Here is a 16288-nt window from a genome sequence, read left to right as displayed (position 1 = left end):
CAGCCACGATGCCACAGAGCCCACCGCCAGCACCGCCGCCACAGAGCACGCCGCAAGCACTGCCCCCACAGAGCACGCCGCCAGCCACGATGCCAAAGAGCCTGTCGCCAGCACCGCCGCCACAGAGCCCACCGTCAACACCGATGCCACAGAGGCCGCCGCCACAGAGCACCCCGCCAGCACCGATGCCACAGAGGCCGCCACCACAGAGCCCGCCGCCAGCACCGATGCCACAGAGGCCGCCGCCAGCACCGCCGCAAGCACCGCCAGCGGCCCCGCGACATCCTGAGCCTGTGGCACCACCACAGACATGGCTGCCATCCCCAGTGGTCAATCGTCCGAGGCTGGTGTCAGTTCCAGGAGCCTGGCCAGCTTACATGATGCACGGCTTTCAGTGGAGAAAGGCATCCACTACCTCAGTCCTTGGCAGGATGAAGCACTCTGGGCACAAAGCTCCCTCCAGAACCAATGGAGAAAGGCATCCACTACCTCAGTCCTTGGCAGGATGAAGCACTCTGGGCACAAAGCCCCCTCCAGAACCAATGGAGAAAGGCATCCACTACCTCAGTCCTTGGCAGGATGAAGCACTCTGGGCACAATGCCCCCTCCAGAACCAGTGGAGACTGTTATCCACTTGAGAGACTGTGGCTTTGCACTCCCCAGGATAAAGCAGTGGGCAAACCACCCACTGGAGAGACTTGAGAGACTGTGGTTTTGCACTCCCCAGGATAAAGCAGTGGCAAACCACCCACTGGAGAGACTTGAGAGACTGTGGCTTTGCACTCCCCAGGATACAGCAGTGGGCATGGAGCCCCATCATGGAGCAGTGGTGTTGTGCATTCATCAGGCTGAGGTGCCCCCCTCCCCCTGAGGTGCCTGTTTCATTTCGATCTGATACCCCTGCAGTGTTCTCTCCGTTTGAAGTCTGGTGTCATGTATGGGCCTCGCCCATGCCTTTTGGGACTCTGATCCACAGACGATGTTTGAGTAATATCCGGACTTGTGTAGTTGGTGTACATATTTGTATTTACTGAATTTTGAACTTTCACTATCTGATTTTTATTTATTACATTTGTTCACATCAATTCCTTTTGTCCTTGCGTTATTGAAGAGGGGTGATATGTAATTTTGCTGCATGTATTTGTGAGTATGGTGTTGTGGGTAACGGTGGGGGTGGGGGTGTTGCGTGTGTGTGTGTCACTCTCTTTTCCCTCCCCCCTCCCCTGTGTTGTAGGTGCAGTACTCATCGTGGTCATCACCGCCATCTTTGGTGCTCCTGATAGATAAGCAGGAAGACCATCACAGGGAGTATCTGGAGTTCTGGCTCCGTGGCGTCCTGGTTCCTTGTGGGGTGTGGAGATGTGAGTGTTTTCTCTTCCAAGTCCTGTTTCCGCCGTGTTTTTCTTCGCGTTGCTTCCGCTACGGAAAAGGTGGCGAATTGCCAAGTTGTGATAAGGTGGGCGGTACTTTGTTTTCCGCCTGTCTGTTGGCGGTGACCGCCGCGCTGTTTGTTCATACTGCCATGGCGGTCGGAGTGTTAAAGTGGCTGTCTATGTTGGCGGTTTCCGCCATGGTCATGATTCCATTTTTTTTTCTGCCGGCCTGTTGGCGTTATTACCGCCAGTTTAATACCGACTGCCAGGGTTGTAATGAGGGCCTCAGTATTTTACGTAACAGTTACTTGAGTTCCCCCCTCTTTCAGTATATGAGGAGCAACATCTTGTTTTCCAAGAGACTGGCCAGTTGCCACAGGCCACAGAAGGATGACTATTCTTTTTATGCTTGTAATAAGGAGGAATTGTGCATTTGTGATCTCAAGAAGTTGTTTTAAAGTTACCTGTGCATTTATTTTACCATAAAATGAAGCAAACAATGAACAAATTATTCATTTTCCCTTTTCTAGCACTCTGACCTAAGAAAGTCTATATGGTTTTACTAACTGCCACTATCTGCCCTCTACCTGTCAGGCTAAATACAGTGATTACCGAGACTTCCTTGGCTTCACAAGCCACACAGCAGCATGGGCATAACTTCTATGACGCCTGCTTGGCGTCAGGCAGCCAGGGCAAAATGGTGTACTCTTCATTTACAATAGTGAGCTTTTTTTTTATTTTTTATTTGTAACTGAATATTATAATATTTGTAATTTGTGCATCACAAAGTAGTGTCTAGATTTGTTTTGATCCTATTAAAATCTTTGTTTCCATTACACTTTAGAATTAGAAAAATAGAAAAAAAAGTTACATTTGTGCTTTCCTGTTTATTTTTAAATCTTTTTACAGTTCATTTATAGTCATTTACATTTTGCTGTGTTAGAAGAAAGGGACACCCTACAACCCTCCATTTCACACCAACAAGATTTTCATAGTTCACTTTACAAATGCTCACACTTTTATTGCAGTTTATTAACAGTAAGCCAAAGAAAAGTAAACACTAAAACACTAGTCTCCATGTTAAGAGAATAAGCGGCAACTTATCAGAAGACTAGACTGACATTTGAATTCTGCATTTGCACACAGCAAATGAGACAAGAGTAAAACAAAATTTAGCGTCATCTTGAACGCTTGTTCACATTCGTACCTTCAGCACGGTTATTTAGGTGCCCTCTCAAGTCTCAAGGGCCAGTTGTAGTTGGGCCCCCTTCCACCTATGGGCCCCGCTGCATTACCCTGGATAACCTCTGGCAACCACAGGCTCAAAATTAAGCTCTGGTGTCAAGGATGTGTGGGGAATTGGGTCTTGGCGGCCTTGTTTGATGAACAATGCATGTAGGCTGTGTTGTGCAGAGATGGAATGTATGTCAGATCCTTGTGAGACTGCTGAAGGTGCACTTATCAGTTTTTGTGTATCATATTACTCTTGAGTAGTGCATACTTTTAACCCACTCGTCGCCAGTCAAGATTGAGCGCTCTGGAATTGACACTGCAAGGAGTACGAGTGTCTCACTGTGCCTGTCAGTGGGTCAAAAGGAGCTCAGAATTCAAGGTCATCCAATCATTGGGAGAAAATGGCGTATGTGTCTAACTTAGAGTAAAAATAAGGGAGTGACTGAGACACTCTGAAGTCCTTTACCCCTTCCACTGGCCTCAGTAATGTTTAATTCACAGTCTCACTATTTCGAAATGAAACATTCTCAATATGAATAATCTACAGCAAAATCATTGTTGTTGGCCTGATATTTTAAACAGCTACACCTGACGAAGCCCATAGTCCTGGCTGGTTTTAGGTGTATGTCAGTTGTGCTATGTATCTGGATGCAATAACTGAAAACTCAGAGGAACCAAATACACTGGTTGGTGACACAATATGGTAGTGTTTCCCAAAGTGTGCGCCGTGGCTCCCTGGTGCACCATCAGAACTCACCAGGGGCGCCGCACACTTCTAGGGAACACTCAAATGCTTTCATTTTCATACTACTGTAGGGCCCCTTTCTAAAAATACATCACATTTAGAATGAAGCTGTACAGGAGTTTGAAAAAGAAGGAATCACAGTGGAAATAAATCAAACTTGTTAGGGTTTTGCAATGTTATGTTGTAAGTTGTAAAACCCTTCAAGTTTGATTTGTTTCCAGTGTGTCTCTCTTTCATACTACCGTACAGCTAACAAAGCTGCATGGTAGTATGAAAGAGAAAGACTTCATCTCAATTATTTTTTAGGGAGAAAATGGAAGTGCTCCCGAATCCCGGTTTACACCCCCTTACATAATGGGGAGCCGCAGCTAATGGCCAATAGGTCAAGGGAGCCACAGGTCGAAAAAGTTTGGGAACCACTGCAATATGGGAATCAGAGAAATGTAGTTAATATGTTTAAGCCCTCCCTTAATTACATACGCTGCGCCCCTTTTAGACACACACGCCTTTTTTTATTCGATTTAAAGCCCTGGTGTCCCATTAATGATTGCATGTCAAAAGATTTCATTTAAAGAAGCACTTATTTAAGATAGTCGGTGTGCAAACAGTTCAGCTTTGGCCAAATCAAGGAAACCGCCAAAACTTGGAGCGAGCGCGAAAGACAAAAAAGGCTGAAAACGGGGGTCGGATAGGAGTAAATGGCCCGCCGAAGCAGACGTGGATAGATGGACAGACAATTGTGCATCATGCAGAGAGAGAGAAAGGGAGCGAGAGAGGGCGGAGGGGCCTCTATCTCTCGGGCCTGTACTGGATGGAATCCGGCGTCTGCAGTGGGTTTATCTCGAACAGGCCTCTCTGGCTCAGGACCTCCATGTTTGGCGATGCTGCCTGGTTCCTGAGCTATTTTAACCCTGAAGTAGATAAGGAACGGTATATAACCCCGGCCCCCCAATGAGCGCCCGCATTTCTGAGGTGACCCCGGACGGACGCAGAAATGGTGAGTACCTGGCCGAAGGGCTTTGGTCTGCATTACCTTGGTGATGATATTAACGATGGGGGTTTGGGGGGTATAGCTGAGGGTTACAGTGATGTATCGCAACCTCCCCTCCCCCCCCCCCCCCCACCCACACGGGGTCTCCATATCTCACATTCATTGGCCGTGTGATGGATGCCCCCCCTCCCTCGTTGAATGGCCGGGGATCCCTGTGTGCTGCAGGGGTTGCACCGGCCTGCGTTACCCCCTGGAGGCTCTTCTCCATATCTCACATTCATTGGCCGTGGGATGGATGCCCCCCCTCCCTCGTTGAATGGCCCGGGATCCCTGTGTGCTGCAGGGGTTGCACCGGCCTGCGTTACCCCCCGGAAGCTCTTCTCCATATCTCACATTCATTGGCCGTGGGATGGATGCCCCCCCTCCCTCGTTGAATGGCCCGGGATCCCTGTGTGCTGCAGGGGTTGCACCGGCCTGCGTTACCCCCTGGAGGCTCTTCTCCATATCTCACATTCATTGGCCGTGGGATGGATGCCCCCCCACCCTCGTTGAATGGCTGGGGATCCCTGTGTGCTGCAGGGGTTGCACCGGCCTGCGTTACCCCCTGGAGGCTCACCTGTATCGCTGCACGCATACAGCAATGGCATTTGTACCTGCCTTTCAAACAACGGGCATTGCTCTTAACCAGCGGGAGTGCGCGCCAGTATCCTGCTCCGCCGGGAGGCCAGGGGTTAGAACTTGCCATCTTCGGCGAATACGCTCATCTGTGCAAAAGATGCCTTAACGCAATGCACTATTTTTTGGCGAATCTATGAACGACAAGTTATACACAGAATGCTGAACCCAATAAGCTGTATTGCTGGCTTTGAAAGGAACCTTGCGCATCACCAGTGAATCAAACGTGGAACCTTCAGCAGTGCTAAGCCGTGTGAGTGGCAGCACTGCTCAACTTTCCGCCTCAAAATATATTTTGCGTTGGGGTGAAGATGCAACAACGGCATCAAATAGCTTTGCATCAAACCTGCAGTCTATGCAAAGAGGGCATTTTAAGAGGTTGGGAACAGCACAAACACCCACAGTATTCACACAAAAACAAGGTAATCTAAAGTGCCACACACTTCCTGTGAAATCCTGTCACCAAGTGAAACCAGACGTCTGCAAAGGGCACGATAATATAAAGTGCTAGTTACACTCACATGAGGTGTAACCGCAGCGGAATCACACGTTCTTTATGGAATGTATCTTTGACCGGTTGTCATCATCTTGAATTTTGAATTGGGGAGGGGGGGGGCGGGGCGTTGCTTCAGTGCAAATATTTCCCTGAGCAGCGTTGGGTCGCCTTACGCGGTCGAAGAAGCTTTAAACTAGAGCTAAACCACCTTTCTGACGCGAAAGAGGCTAGTGACCCCATCACCGCATGATTAGGAAGGGCCTTTCCTTTCTTCGAAAGCCCCGAAGAAGTCGTTCGGGAAATCAAATAAGTTTTCCCTTGACGAAACACGTGTTTTGGCTGAAATGTTGGCTGAAATGTTGTCATCAGACTACAGCGTTTATACACAAAATCTTCAATGTTTTAGATATTATTATTAGGCTGCTGGGTTCACATTAAAATCTAATTGCAGCACCACGGAAGATGATTTTCAATTGAGTGTAGCTTTTTTAACACTTGTTCAATGTAATGTAGTCACAAATATGTAATGAGGCCACGTTTTTTAGTAGCTCGATTCATCATTTGCCTTACAGGACATACTACAGCTTGAATTTAATTGCTGATTATGCTCTTTTCAATAGTGATGTGCAAATTATATTCCTTTCTACAAGGAGTCAGATGCCACACATTGTTTTCATGAAGTTTGCTTAAACCTTAAGCGTTGAGGGGTTGGGTGTTTCCCTTGTGTTGGCACCTTCCACTTGCGGAATATTTACTTGCTTGATATAGGATCCCGAGCGCTCTTTTTGAACCCTAGGACAACACCCTTTAGTTGTATGACGTTTAGGCAATACCTGCCTCTGCTTCCCATAGGCAAGTCACACAAAGGAGAGAATGCATTTGCCATCTGCAGCTACTCATGCAAAGAGGCTTACGTAATAACTGAGAGGAGGAGACTAGGATCTTTTTTTCTCTGCGGCCCGTGAAGTTTTTTTGTATTTTTTTAAGCCAATATCTTCGAGGACTTCACAATGTCTTCTAAGTGATACAGAACACAAATACATGAAGAACGCTTCGTATGAAAGTAGGTTTGCAGGAAAAAAAAACATTCACAAAAGGGTTTTGCGATTACATGTCACATGTTTTTCTATGTATGAAACTTCCTTTAAATTCCAGCGAAGGGTCAAAGCAGCTATGTAAATTAAGGTGGGGTGGACAGAGGAGATTGTATTTGTATTGAACCATCCAACTCTTAGGCCCAGGACGCTTCGTGAGTGGCCCACCTGCATTATCAGGTCAGGCGTTGGTCCTTTTGATTTTAGTAAAACCATATATAGTATACATTTACTTGAAGAGCCTCTCAGACAAGCATCTTCATTTATAGGTCTGTTGTGCTATTTATATTTATTTTCCCGCCCACTGCAGCATACATGGTGGGCACTGGATCAGCCCACTTCCGCCACTGGCTAACTTCACTGTGAGTGACAGCATTCTGCTCTTTCAAAAGGTGCCCTTCTGCACACACATTATTTCCCTTAAGTGCTTTTTACCATTTTTTTTCAATTTTGGAGAGTGGGCCCTGAAGCTTCCACAACATCGTTTTATAAAAAAACATGGCAAAACAAAACAAGTACCGAAGAAGCCAAAACGCTGGCAGCCAATGGCTGACTGATTGGCTCTGCCAATGCTTGTTCTTGTAGTGCTTCCTGCCCCCGGCAAGGTCGTGGAGATGATTCAGAAACATGTCTACCGAGAAGATCGTGTCGTTGGTGGGACCTGGGTGAGGTACCCTTCGAGGGTTGCGTCTCCAGCTGTTTTCTGAATTCTTTGACTGACATGTGCTGAGGCACAAGTTATGTCTTTCTACATTCCCCCCCAAAATGTCACATTGTCACAAATCATAGACAAAAATAGATGTTCAGCTTCCTGTATAGATCAAGCCCTGAGCCTTTATCTCATTGTATAAATGTAACTCCTTCTTTTCAGATTGTACAATTTATAACAGTTCAACAATACTATAGGCTGGTAATCTAGCTCAGGGGGTGTATGCGTCTGATATAGAGTGCTCATTGTGGCACGAAGGTCACAGGTTTGAATACCCCTGGGCCCTCGCTGCCCTTCTCTTGACATCAATAAAATTAGCTCCACAAGGTTCGAGATAATTCACCCCTATTATCAACAACTAGAGACCAGAAAAACATAGAGGAAGCTATCAAAATAAGTGATATCAATGCACAGTTAGCTTTATCTTAAATTTGGCCCAGATTTACCTCAAATAAAAGGAAGGTGCATGGATACTGGATAACGTAACCCATCATTTGTGCAACTACTGGTGATATCAGGTTGATATCAAATATTCAAACACTGGCCAGTACTGGGTTTTTGGCAGACACAGGAGAAAGGATAGGCCGTGTCAGTTCTAGAGGCAAATCTGGAGCACTCTATTCAGTTCTAGAGACCTCACCTGGAGGATGTCTGCCTATTTCTAGAGCACATATCTGGAGCACTCTTTTCATTTCTGGAGACCTCACCTGGTGGATGTCTGTGTACAATCCTAGAGATCTTATCTGGAGCACTCTTTTCAGTTCTGGAGACCTCTCCTGGAGGATGGTTATGTCCAGTTCTGGAGTGCCTTGCCTGGAACATTGTGCCCAGTTATGGTAGAATAATCTATGAAAGGCTAAAACACGTTTTATCATCTTTCATCAATGTATGAATCTTGAATCCTCTGACAGGGCGTCGGGAGTCAAAGAAAGCAAAATTGCAGGTCTCAAAAAGCAATTTCTAGTCTCTGCCGACCAATATATTCAGTACATAGAGATTAACGATCTGTTTTTGATTTCATGTACTGTATCTGAATGCAGAATTAATGCATAATTTTCCGGCTTGCCCATGGCCTTTATTTGTTAGTTGGAGGGGAGGGGAATATATGAACTAGTTGTGCACATACCAGAGAAGTGTAACTAGGTGCAGAGGAGTAGAGATACATTTTTATTATCTCCGGGGTATAAATACACTACAAAGGGAACCTCTATTAGATAATTTTAAGTCCAAAAACGCAACAAGAAAAAATAACAAAAAAAGAGCCAGGAGGCAAGAGACATTCACAAATTGGATTCTAAATGATAAGGACCCTATTTGGAGCTTTGGAAGTATGGTTGGGCAGACATGTATCGTTTCACCCTGAGTGTGTATTCCTTATTCTCGTCTCTCTAATCACTATGACCAGCTCAGGAATCCCATTGGCTACCTTGCCTTCTGCTGCGCTTTTCAGACTGTGACGTAAGTAGATAGATTCAGCTGGTTCCACGCAAAAATATTGATTTCCATTTTACATATCATGATTATCGACATCATTCACACTCAAAAGGAGAAATTATTTCCAATTTTTATGCATGGCTTAATTTATGCTTGATGTTTCTGGTGCGGAGCACCAGAATTTATTTTTGAGGGCCGGCACTTATTTTTCTACCTCAAGCAATTATTGCGAGCAAAAGACACATATGAGAAAGATGGAGGAAGAGAAAAACGAAAAAGTGTCACAAAGGGAGAAAGCAGAAAGCTGCAAGAGTGAGCTGAAAGGGCAGGGAGTGGCTGTAAATGGATTGAAGAGACCCGAGATGGCTTCAGGATTACCCTGAATCAGTATTCTGTGTTTGTCCATGTAAATGCAGCAGCCGTGTGTTTAAGAGGAGGGCTTTGGGCACTGGCACGTTTTTATTTACAAATTAAGCTCTGGTTAAGACTTCTCAAAAATGTAAGCGAAGCCCTGGTTAGATATGATAAGGTGCCTTACAGGTAACACCAGGTGGTTTTTATAGAGCAAATCTGCATTTTTTGAAACATCTGTAACATAAACAGTGAGAGCAACAATCAGGAACTAGATTCAAACAGTCCAGGAATTTGCATTAAGGGGCGCAACTGGTGTTGGTCAGCACAAGCCACAACAGATTTAGAAGCAAAGTCCAATCTACTAAGACAGACCGACTGGACAGCATGTCAAAAATGAACACCTACATTTCTAAATAAAAAAAAGGCACTGTAGTGTACTGCGGTGCAGAGCACACATCCAATGTGTTGTATTCTTCTGAGTTTGTGAAAGCAAAGAAATTTGTATTGAAAGGGCATGCTTCCACTACAAATCCTATGCTAAGCAGTGCCTATTTACCTTACGCCACAGTGCAAGGCTGTGAGTAGCACTACCACGGGGAATGATAGCCCCAGTAGAACAACGTTTTAGATATAGCTCTGCCTAGGGTTATTCCACTTACACAAGGAGTTTGGCTGCTGCTTTGAGTGAAACTGGGCCTAGGAGTTTTCTATGGTGCTCTATAGGATATCAATTGTAATTGTATTTGTATAGCGCTTACTACCCCTGACAAGCCGTCAAAGCGCTTTTCAGCGAGTATATAAAATGTAACTTTAACAATGCTTTTTAATTTCAGCAACAACTCCACTTAGCAGTAACTGGGGATATGCAAAGTCAGTCTGGGGAATCACCAACTTTTTCAGCTGAAGTAATTTCAAGCAAAAACTCCAAATAACGTTGTAGTTTAAAGGCAGCCAGTCACTTTAATTATAAGTTCGACTGCACACACCCTTGACTTGTATAAAATCAACAGTGCAGCAGCGACCACAGGTGTCAACTCATGATACACCATTTACTGAGTTTCTAGATGGAAATCACAGATACAAGTGCAGCAGTGCAGCAGTGACACTTAGTGGACAGCCTATGAGTTCTGCGGGGGAGCAGATCGGTACCAATGCAGCACTGACACCCGGTGGCCATCTTTATTCAGGCTCTATAATGTTTCCCTCACTGTCACCCTCCAACAGTGCCTCTCCTCTTTCCATTCTCTATATAGCCCCTCTCTCACATGTATTTTATTTGTTTCATAGGGCCTCTCATACCAGTGTAGGGTGATGGAGCACTTTACATCCCACACACATAGAGACAATGAATCATACGTGTGTAAATCAGCGTATAGAAAATGTTACATAAGACAAACGGGACTACAAGATGTAGGTAGACTACTGGTCCGGGGAAGCAAAAAACTCAGGATTCAGAACATAACACAGTGGTTAGAGTTGACGTTATTAATAAGAATTTACTTCTCCCCAAACAAACCCTTTTTAGCCAAATTAGGATAATAAAAGACTGGGAAAAACATAACTTTCTAACCTGGACCATGCAATTTGCATGCAGTTCTTTGATGGCAGTTCATAGCTCACTGTGCTAGATTATGATTGTATGTTATGAACTGCACAGTGACGAAAGGATCTCTGTGACAAAAGCAGTAACCTGAGCTATGCACCTAAATTAATGTTCTGTGATCTGCATAGTACACATTCTACGCCACAGGAATATTAACCCTCTGCGCTACCTTAGAAGAGTCAAAACTGCCACTAGACAAAACTCAGATCTCTCTCCAGTGGGTACGTTAATCACCAGAGTTATCTTGTCACTTTTATTGTTGTCTGAAAACTGTTGAATATACAAGGACCTCTGCAGTGTTTTCACAACTGCTGCACTGCTACAAAACCAGCCCTGAGAAACAAAAGTGCCCCCCATTCTTCCAGCCTCCCGTGGAAACGCCCGACGCCAGCTACAGCCAGTCCGGCCTTGTTCAGCAGTGACACAGTTTGCTCTATGTACAAAACTGAAAGCACTACTGAAAGTGAGCTGCTACTGGAACATCTGCAACACAATGGCCCTCATTCTAACCCCGGCGGTCTCAGACCGCCGGGGCCAGGGTCGGCGGGAGCACCGCCGACAGACCGGCGGTGCCCCGCAGGGCATTCTGACCGCGGCGGTTTGGCCGCGGTCAGAAAGGGGAAACCGGCGGTCTCCCGCCGGTTTACCGCTGCCCTTAGAATCCCCCATGGCGGCGCAGCTTGCTGCGCCGCCATGGGGGATTCTGACACCCCCTACCGCCATCCTGTTCCTGGCGGTTCGCCCGCCAGGAACAGGATGGCGGTAGAGGGTGCCGCGGGGCCCCTCGGGGCCCCTGCCGTGCCCATGCCAATGGCATGGGCACGGCAGGGGCCCCCATAAGAGGGCCCCACAAAGTATTTCAGTGTCTGCCTAGCAGACACTGAAATACGCGACGGGTGCAACTGCACCCGTCGCACCTTCCCACTCCGCCGGCTCAATTCTGAGCCGGCATCTTAGTGGGAAGGTTGATTTGCCCTGGGCTGGCGGGCGGCCTTTTGGCGGCCGCCCGCCAGCCCAGGGCAAATCCCAAAATACCCTCAGCGGTCTTTCGACGCCCGCCGAAGTTAGAATCACCCCCAAAGTGTTTAGTCAGAGTATGAAATCTTGAAGGCAACAGAAAAAACCCACGCCGGAATGACTCTTGGTGGCCAAACATGTTATGGTATCGAGGAAGGCCCAGGAGGGGGCACATAACCACTGGTGCACCAATACGACTCAACAGACAGTTAAAATATGGCATTCACAGAGGTCTGGAACTGCCTTCAGTCCCCCTCATTCTTGTGCCTGTCTTTTTGATGGTAGGGAGGAATGTGGCAGTGACACACCATGGCCAGCCAGTGAACAGCATACACTTCTTTCTTTTAAAGTCACGGGATGGAGTTCTAGCACCTGTGTCATTATTCTACTATGAATGTGATACCGTTGGCCATAGAACAGTGGCTGTGCAAGGACGCTGTGTCACTGTGCAGATGACAGCTTCAACAGAAAGACAGGGCAATGTGATTATGTACTGCAGGTCCCTAGGAGACTGAGGGCACAAAAATAAACACTTCAGACACAGAAACGCCTAACTAGGATAAGGGCCACAAGGCAGGGTGTAATAGTCCCGGAGGCAGCACAACCTATAGTGTCTAACAAGAATGGGCTGACTTTAGCGTGGGTCTGTGCTGTCTATGGCTTTCTAAGTACAGCGCCTAAATGTCCTATTACCAGAACAGAGTACGACCATGTGACACTTTATCACTCCAGAAACATAGTACACTTTCCCTTTTAGTAACACTCCAGTGACATAATACCATGTGCAGTATCTTCCTAATTAGGTGTTGCAATATGGGGATGTAGTCAGCATCTCACTAGGAGAATCATTGTCAGGTACTTTAGACTCATCCACACATTTCCAGACCTTGTCATATAGGACTCACAGTTGCCAGTCTCTAAGGTACACCATACATGAGGTATCGAACAATAAAAGCATATGTCTGGCCAAAGGCTATCTAAGCTTGCACCTGGCAAACTGCCAAGACAGGGGGCAGCACTCACCCAGGACAAATTGTGGGCAGCTGACCCAGTTCACAACAAATCAACATGGTTGGTGATCCTGCTAATGTTTTGAAAGCGGGCCCATGTAGGGAGTCTTTACATGTGCTTTTTGCTGGGCCCATTAAATCCACTCCACCCATCTGGAGACATTAGTCACGGCCGGCACAAATCGTTGTCAGTGTAGGCAACTGTCTAGGACCTGCGCTCAGCACATCAACATGGGGAAGCACCCCCCTTTCCTGTGGGCCTAGGGTGCCCAACTATCCTCTATTTTGCAGGTTTGTCCTGCAATCACTGCTCCTGTTCAGCTGCCCCCATAGAGGCAATGCAAGAATCCCTCATGTGGGGTCTAAGCCTTTTTTAAGCTACTGAAAGGACAAGCAAGTCTCACTCCTTCTACCAAGTTGTAAAAAAAGTGCCTGTCTGAGGCAAAGTGGGAAGACCTGCACTATAGGTGGGGTCCGCCACCATGGGCACTGCAGGACGACATTCAGCTTTTGAGCTGTAAATCCAGCCTCCTGCCTGTAAACAGCCCTCTTTGTGTGAATGAAAACAGTGCTGGGGACCTCTCCTTATAGTATGCTCTTGATGATTATTTCTTCAATTAAGCCTTGTTAGACTTGACAGCCCCTAACTTTTTGCCAGCCACCCGCCACTTTTCTGACACTGTTTTTGATGGTTTTATGGACTCTGCACACTTTACCACTGCTAAAATGCATATGCTCTCTCTCTTAAACAAGGTAACATTGGTTCATTCCCAATTGGCATATTTGATTTACTTGTAAGTCCCTAGTAAAGTGCACTACATGTGTCCAGGGCCTGTAAATTTCATGCTACTAGTGGGCCTGCAGCACTGGTTGTGCCACCCACATAATTAGCCCCTTAACCATGTCTCAGGCCTGCCACTGCAAGGCCTGTGTGTGCAGTTTCACTGCCACTTCGACTTGGCATATAAAAGCATTTGCCAAGCCTTAACCCCCCCCTTTTTCTACATATAATTCACCTCTAAGGTAGGTTGTAGGTAACCCTCAGGGCAGGGTGCAATGTAGGTAAATGGTGTTTTATATGTCCTGGTAGTGGAAAACTCCTAAATTAGTTTTCCACTATGTGAGGCCTGCTCCTTTCACAGGATAGCATTAGGGCTACCCTCTGTACTGCTTGAGTGGTAGATTGTGATCAGAAAGGGGTAACCAGGTCATATTTAGTATGACCAGAATGCCAATAGAAAATCCTGCTTATTGGTGAGGTTGGATTTTATATATTTTAGAAATGCCACTTTTAGAAAGTGAGCATTTCTCAGCACTTAAAATCCATCAGTGCCTTACAGCCTGTCTCCAATCAACGTCTGGGCTGGTTGACAGCTTCCTTGTGCATTTCACCCAGACAACCACAAAGACAGGATACACAGTCACACCTTTACTCATCTGCATACTGAATGGGTCTTCCTGGGTTGGAAGGGTGGAGGGCCTGACACATTTCAAAGGCTAGTGGCCTGCCCTCACACAATGGACTGCCAAACCCCCTACTGGGACCCTGGCAGACAGACCTGTACTGAAAGGGGATATTGTGCACTTCAAAACCACTCTTTGAAGTCTCCCCTAATTCAAAGGCATTTTGGGGTGTATATATACTGGTCCCCTGACCCCACCAAATCAGACACTTCTGAACCTGAACCTGCAACCTGTCAAGAGGAACTGACTGACTGCCCAAATGACTCATCTGGACTGCTTTGATGAGAAGGACCGCTGCCCTGCAGTTGCCCTGCTGTCCTGCTGACCTCTACTTTGCTGGGAAGTGCTCTCCAAGGGCATGAATAAAGCTTGCCTTCTGTTTTTTGAAGTCTCAGAGCCATAAAGACTTAGGGGGTTATTCTAACTTTGGAGGAGTGTTAACCCGTCCCAAAAGTGACGGTAAAGTGATGGATATACCACCAGCCGTATTACGAGTTCCATAGGATATAATGGACTCGTAATACGGCTGGTGGTAAATCCGTCACTTTTCCGTCACTTTTGGGACGGATTAACACCTCCTCCAAAGTTAGAATAACCCCCTTAATTTCTTCAGGAAACACCTTGTGTGCCGAAAATCGCCGCACAGCCTGCCGGAAATGACGCACAGCCGTTTTGCAACCGAGAAATCGATGCACAGCTGAGCCGGAACGACGCAGCCCGACTTCCCGAGTGAAGAATTAACGCAGCACCTGCCTTGTGGCCGGAAATTTGATGCACTACCTACTGGATCGCCACACAGCCAAACCAGAACGACGCACCCCGACTTCCCGAGTGAAGACTCAACGTAGCGCCTGCCATGCGGCAGAAAATCTAACACATCGCCCACCGGATTGACGCAACACCTGTGACTTCTTCCTGCATGCCCAGGATTTTCCTCGCATCGTCCCGGGGCATCAAAAAGATCCCCGCATCGCAGTGAAGAACCAAGACTGTATGCTGGAAATCGACACAAAGCCCCTTGCAGCGTGGAAAGAAATGACGCATCGCCTGTGCTGCGCTGGAAAATCTGATGCACACCCTATTTTTCCACACATCTCCTTCTCTACGGTCTCCGTACGTGTTATTTTTGATGCAATCTAGGTACTTTGTGCAAGCAAGAGACAACTGTTGTTTTCTAAGATTTAAGACTCTTTTTAATCTTGCAAAAGTGATATCTCAACTCGTGTTTATTGAATCTTTAGCTTTTTGACCTTAATTTAACCATATAAATATCATATATTTTTCTAAACCTGTGTGGTGTATTGTTGTGGTTTTTTCACTATGTTACTGTATGATTTATTGCACAAATACTACTTTACACACTGCCTTCTAAGTTAAGCCTGACTGCTCAGTGCCAAGCTACCAGAGGATGGGCACAGGATAATTTGGATTGTGTGTGATTTACCCAGACTAGGATTATGGTCCCTACTTAGACTAGGGTGTATACTTCTGCCAACAAGAGACCCCATTTCTAACAAGCCTGCTTTTAAGTGGTGACATATTGTCAGATCAGTGGACAGGGGCATGGGGAGACCCCGGATCAAACTGTTTCTTAAATCAGTAGACCCAAGACTGAAGCGCACTGCTTGCTTGCTGCAAAGGCTCCAGATTTACTATTGTATTACAATTAGCTGAATATAGCACTTCTCGCATCCCCAAGGAATTCTCCCGTCAATTTGTTAACCACAGGCTTACTAGCACCTTTTACACTGAATCTAAGTACTCCCTCCGTTGCCAAAAAGGGAGGAGAGGAATTGTGTTTGGAAAAGTGATTGCCCAAAAGCATACAATTTAGCCAAATGAGAGGCCGGGATTAAAAACTAGTACTTCTGGTTCCACATACAAGCTAGTCCACCAGACCACAACTCGGGTGGTAGTGTTTCTGATGGCAAGGCCAAAGGGCGGTCCTTACCAATGAAGAGTCACTGTGTTCTGGACCCTACAGCACTTTAGAACACAAGCAAGCATTGCGCCACTTTGTAAACCCTTGTGCCACATTATGCCTGCGCTAGGCATAATGTATGCAAAGGGGCGTTCCCACATAGATAGGC

At 46.4% G+C, this 16288-nt stretch overlaps 1 protein-coding gene across 1 annotated transcript in view; it reads left to right on the top strand.

Annotated features, from left to right (window-relative positions):
• The first annotated feature begins 4196 nt into the window (after nucleotides 1-4196).
• The window catches only part of MYL7 (myosin light chain 7), a 35855-nt gene continuing 23763 nt past the window's right edge, over nucleotides 4197-16288 (top strand). The window contains exon 1 of the mRNA XM_069214253.1: nucleotides 4197-4348. Coding sequence (XP_069070354.1) covers nucleotides 4346-4348 — 3 coding nt within the window. The 5' untranslated portion in view covers nucleotides 4197-4345. The remainder of the gene's footprint in view (nucleotides 4349-16288) is intronic.

Source organism: Pleurodeles waltl, chromosome 11, assembly GCF_031143425.1.
Source record: "Pleurodeles waltl isolate 20211129_DDA chromosome 11, aPleWal1.hap1.20221129, whole genome shotgun sequence".
Classification (NCBI taxonomy): Eukaryota; Metazoa; Chordata; class Amphibia; order Caudata; family Salamandridae; genus Pleurodeles; species Pleurodeles waltl.
This window is presented reverse-complemented; position numbering and strand designations above follow the sequence as displayed.